At 58.1% G+C, this 5,446-nt stretch overlaps 1 protein-coding gene across 1 annotated transcript; it reads left to right on the plus strand.

Moving 5' to 3' along the window:
- The first annotated feature begins 1,901 nt into the window (after positions 1-1,901).
- On the plus strand, positions 1,902-5,092 carry LOC106899355 (acrosin-like). The gene is made up of 5 exons (XM_014961141.1): positions 1,902-1,990; positions 2,302-2,502; positions 2,766-3,031; positions 3,792-3,937; positions 4,736-5,092. The coding sequence occupies exons 1-5, from the start codon at positions 1,920-1,922 to the stop codon at positions 5,090-5,092; spliced, it is 1,041 nt and encodes a 346-aa protein (XP_014816627.1). The 5' UTR covers positions 1,902-1,919.
- Positions 5,093-5,446: the final 354 nt, after the last annotated feature.

The raw sequence follows: 5,446 nt of genomic DNA on the forward strand, positions 1-5,446 counted from the left end.
TCCCCCCAGCCCCAGCAGAGCCCACAGAGAACGGGGGGAGCAGGTCCTGGGGCTCCCCGACACCACGGCTCCCTTCTTCCCCGTCATGACACTCACACCATGTGCCACAACTGCTCTCCTCAAGGGTGCAAGTGCCCCAAAGAGCAGAGGGAACAGCCGGGACCTCTGTCAGCGGAGACCTCTTCATCATGAGGATGGGCACGTTTGGGACCAACAAGCTCAGGGACCCCGGGTTTTCCTCCAGAGGTGGAGGAAATTCAGAGCCAGCCCTGCTCCTCCCTGGGTTTCCTACGAGGCAATAAAGATCCGTCTCCAGCTTCAGGTCCAACAAGTGCTGGATGAACTGAATGGTTCCACCAGAGAAGAAGCAGTACACGGACTTTTCTTTTTCTCCCTTTTCCCTCTGTAAAACCACACGATGCTTCGCTGCGGGTCAAGGCCTGAGGAGAACAACCACACTAAGGCTTTATTTGGAAAATAAATGTGGTAAAAATTCCACTGCCTCATAGAAGTAAGTGTAGGCAAAACAGAGAAACTTCCAGAAGTGCTGCCAGCCCTGGTCGAAGCAGCTGGAGGGGGGACAGTTCAGGCAGGATCAGCTCCACTTCAGAGCAACCTTGTGAAATCTCTTCTCCACCTCTGTCCAACTGGCCAATTCGTGACATTTGTCTTTTTCAATGTACTCCTGTTACAAATACACAAACACATCTTTTTTGATCCCATCAAACGGGATCTTCCCGAACATCCCCTTTAAGGTCAAGTGACTGTCAAATGTCACCCACCTGATGTGCGTTTCTCTCAAGGGCAGCCCAGATCCCTCCTGATCCAGTATCCCCCAATTATGAGAGTGCACACGATTCTTTTTGGAATAACTTCAGAATACAAATAACATTGCAGTGTATTTAAATACGATAAATAATTCCGCAGCGTGTAACTGAACCGTCCAGTAAACAGCACACAAAGCAGCAGCCTCCAAAGTGCAAATCTTCCAGGTGACTGCCTGCTCTTTGGGCATTTTCAAAGCAAATATTAAGTCCACTTGCCTTAAATATTTTCACAGCTGATCCACAACAGGTCCCTTATTTATAGTCAGTGTCACGAAAAGATACGACCTTACCCGTAACCTTTAAAAATGACATATAATATCAATGATGGAGCTGGGCCACTTACAGTTCTTGTGAACCTCAGTGCACCTTTATTTATAAAAAACCAAATTATCCTCACGCCCTTGTTGACAGGGGACTGAAATAGGGCACTGTTTCACTTTCAGACACATGATGGATGGATGGCTGGTTTTGGAAGGGAATGGTGACTGGAAGCACAGCGTGGCAGCCTGAATTCCTGTGACACACCACAAGCAGAGGATGAGTTTATGGAGGAACGTGGCACCTTACAAGGTGTTCCTGGCTTTGCTGTGACAGTGGGGATGTCCCATGGATGCCGCACGGGCAGGGGGTCTGACACATTCAGCGCAGCCGGTGGATCTGCTGGTCATTAACTGTGGTTCCTGGTGACGATCAAAAGAGAGAAGTAAAAACGTGCTGCAGCTCTTGATGGAGACACTGCTGGCCCCATCCCCTCCCAGCAGTAGCTCACACCACCGAGAAGCTGGTCTCCTTGTTAGAGAGAAATCCATAATTTCCCCGCTGTTCCCTGTCTCTTCTGATAGTTGTGTGCGTCTGCACGAGCAGACAATCGGGCAGGGGTCTGCCGGGGGTGTCCAGTCCAGCTTCTGCCCCCTCTCTGGCTTGGGACCCCCCACCCCCCCTCCGAGACCCACCAGACCCGGAACCAGTGACTGTGACATCAGCCCCGGGGACAGGGGCACCACGGACACTGCACGCGCCGCGGGGACATCGGTGCCGCACTGGTGGCACCCGGATCTCTGCTCCTGGAGCTGCCACGTGTCGCTGGGCACCATGAACCTGCTCCTTGTCCTCCTCCTGTTGGCCCTGTGCCGGCCTCTGCAAGGCACATGGGACACCTGTGGGTAAGTAAGTGGCCCGAGGGGCTGGAAGGGAGCTTGGGCAACCCTTATGGGGTTCACTGGGGGGGTCCTGCGTGTCCCCCATTGCCAAGCCACAGCTTCCTGAAGCCCATGTGGGATGGGGGCCTCCGATCCTGGCCAGCCCCCCGGCTGCTGGCACAACTTGTCTATGGGCCTAGTGCAGAACGAGGGACGGACACGCACCCCGTGGGGTCCTGGGGTGCAGCCACTCGTGGGGAGGGTGGACGGTGACCTTCAGCCTGAGAAGGCCAACGAGCCCTGGGGCAGGACAATCACGAGCTTTTTGGTTGCAGAGGGACCTGCGGGCTCCGGCCCATGGCTGCTCACGACGGCAAGTCGCGCGTGGTGGGGGGCACAAACGCCCAGCCAGGGGCATGGCCCTGGATCGTCAGCATCCAGCAGCCCTGGAGAACAGGCCTGAGGCACATCTGCGGAGGGTCCCTCATCAGCCCCCAGTGGGTCCTCACGGCCGCCCACTGCTTCATCGACGTCAGGTGAGAGGCCCCGGGGCACGGGCCTGTCCCCACCACACCAGAAGGTGCCCTGTGCCAGCTCCATTGCTGCTCCCGTCCCGGTTCCTTGCCCAGTGCCTGGGCTGGCGCCATCGCTCCCCAGCGCGACATCGCTTGGGCCCGACGCACAGGGCGGCCGTCGCACCCTCTGTACCATGGTCTTCCTCCCTCCCTGGGGAAGCAGAGGGCAGACAACTGCTGGGCTGCTGCGGGACGTGACCCCATCATCTCCATCTGCCTTCCAGGAACCTCACCATGTGGCGCGTGGTGCTCGGGGCCACCCAGCTGACTCAGCTCGGCCCCGAGGCCCAGGTGCGCAGCATCAAGCGGCTCCTGCCCCACAGACACTACAGCAGCGTCTCGGAGAGGAACGACATCGCGCTGCTGGAGCTGGACCAGCCCGTCCAGTGCAGCTCCTACGTCCAGCTCGCCTGCCTGCCCGACCCCTCGCTCAGGGTGTCGGAGCTGACGACCTGCTACGTCAGTGGTTGGGGTGCCACAACTGCAAGATGTGAGTTCCCAAAAAGGACAAGCTTGGCTCGCTGGGGACACGGGCTGGGCTTCCCGGGAGCAGAGGCAAGAGCCAGAGACAGGGCGAGGGGATGTATCTACGGAGAGATGGGCCTGGCCCAGTGTCCACAGCAAGACTGAAGGGAAACACTGGTACCAGGATGCAAAGCCAAGCCCAGGGAGAGGGGTTCACCCAAACTGGGGGGGGGAGAACTGGCAATGAGCTGCTGGGTGGTAATTCCTGGAGTAGTGTGGAGTCCTCGGTGCAGGAAGGACGTGGATCTGCTGGCACAGGTGCAGAGGAGGCCATGGAGATGGCCAGAGCTGGAGCATCCCTCCTGTGGGGACAGGCTGAGAGAGATGGGGGGTTCAGCCTGGAAAAGAGAAGGCTCCGGGGAGACCTTGGAGCCCCTTCCAGTCCCTCAAGGGGCTCCAGGAGAGATGGGGGGGACTCTGGATCAGGGAGGGGAGTGTTAGGACAAGGTGTAATGGTTTTAAACTGAAAGAGGGGAGATTTAGATGAGATATTAGGAAGAAATTATTCACTCTGAGGGTGGTGAGAGCCTGGCCCAGGCTGCCCAGAGAAGCTGTGGCTGCCCCATCCCTGGAGGGGTTCAAGGCCAGGCTGGATGGGGCTTGGAGCAACCTGGTCTGGTGGGAGGTGTCCCTGCCCAGGGCAGGGGGTTGGAACTGGGTGGTGTTTAAGGTCCCTTCCCACCCAAACCATTCTGTGCTTCTACGATTCCTCTCTGTGCTCGCAGCTGGAGACACAACTGATGTCCTGCAGGAGGCCCAGGTCCACCTCATTGATGTCAACCGCTGTAACAGCAGCCGGTGGTACGCGGGGGCCATCCACACCCACAACCTGTGTGCTGGCTACCCGCAGGGCGGCATCGACACCTGCCAGGTAGGAGGCTCCTCAGGTCCACCCCAGCAGCACAGGAGCCACCAAACCCACCCTGCCACGGGCTCTGCCTGGCAAGTCCCCGTCCCACCGCTCCTGGGGCTCCTCTCCCCTTCCCCATCTGCAGGTACTTGCCCAGCAGCCCCCAGTCCCTCAGAGGCCGGGGACTCTGCCCAGAGAGCCCATCCAGTGCTCTTCGTAGCCCATCCAGTGCTCTTCGTAGCCCGTCCAGTGTTCTTTGTAGCCCACCCAGTGCTCTTTGTAGCCCATCCAGTGCTCTTCGTAGCCCATCCAGTGCTCTTCATAGCCCATCCAGTGCTCTTCGTAGCCCACCCAGTGCTCTTCGTAGCCCATAGGTCCAGATCCCATTCCCGAAACACCCACCTTCCACACATCCAGGACCACAGCTCAGGGATGGGAGACAACAGGCCCATGACACCCTCCCAGACAAAGCTGTGTGGGCTCCTGGACCTGACAGAGCCTTCCTGGGCAGCGGGTTCAGCTCTGGTGGGTGCTGGGAGAGGAGTCAGCCATTGTGCTGACAGTGGCCACCCAACACCACCTCAGTCACAGAATCATAGGTTTGTCCGGGTTGGAAGGGACCTTATAGGTCATCGAGCCCAACCACCAACCTAACGCTGCCAAAACCCAACGCTGAACCATGTCCCTCTTCTGCAGTGAGAGGCCCAAAACTGAACGTAGCCCTTGAGGTGGGGACTCACCAGTGCTGGGTACGGGGGGTGACCACTGCCCCAGTCCTGCAGGCCAACTGTTCCTGATGATCCTCTCTCCTGGCTGCAGGGCGACAGCGGGGGTCCTCTCATCTGCCAGGACAGCAACGCGGACTTCTTCTGGCTGGTCGGGGTGACCAGCTGGGGGCAAGGCTGCGCCAGAGCCCATCGCCCCGGGGTCTACACCTCCACCCAGCACTTCCACAGGTGGATCTTGACACAGATGGGACTGCACCCACCGCTATCGGCTACTCCAACACCACAGCCAGCCTTCACCTCAACCCCCTCCACGAGGCCAAGGCCACCAACGACACAGGGCAGAGTTACACCCTGTCTGTTTCCACGCCGGAAGCTGGTGAATTTCTTTAATCAGCTGCAGGAGCTGCTGAAGATCCTAAAGGGAAAAAAGGCTTCAGCAGCAGGATGAAGAGTGGACCAGGACCATTTCCTTCTGGGCAAAACCAGCTGGTCCAAAGGCAGCCTGGGTGTCAAAGGCCTGCTCTGTCCTGCCCACTCTCCTCTGACCAGGCACAAATGTTGAAGCTGACAGTTCTTGGAATAAAGTCGCCAGTTTTCACAGCTAACAATGCTTCAGTCCATTCAGTCTCCCATGAAGGCAAGGACCTCCATGGATGGCACCTGCAAAACGAGGTGGCAGGTGGACAGTGGAGCACTAAAGAGTCATCCACCCCCGGCTGGAGAGCAGGGTGAGGGGGCTGTGGAAGAGTCATAGAAGGGTTTGGGTTGGAAGGGAACTTAAACACCTCGTTCCAACCCCCTG

This window comes from Calidris pugnax, unplaced genomic scaffold, assembly GCF_001431845.1.
Source record: "Calidris pugnax isolate Ruff unplaced genomic scaffold, ASM143184v1 scaffold652, whole genome shotgun sequence".
In the NCBI taxonomy this organism is placed as follows: domain Eukaryota; kingdom Metazoa; phylum Chordata; class Aves; order Charadriiformes; family Scolopacidae; genus Calidris; species Calidris pugnax.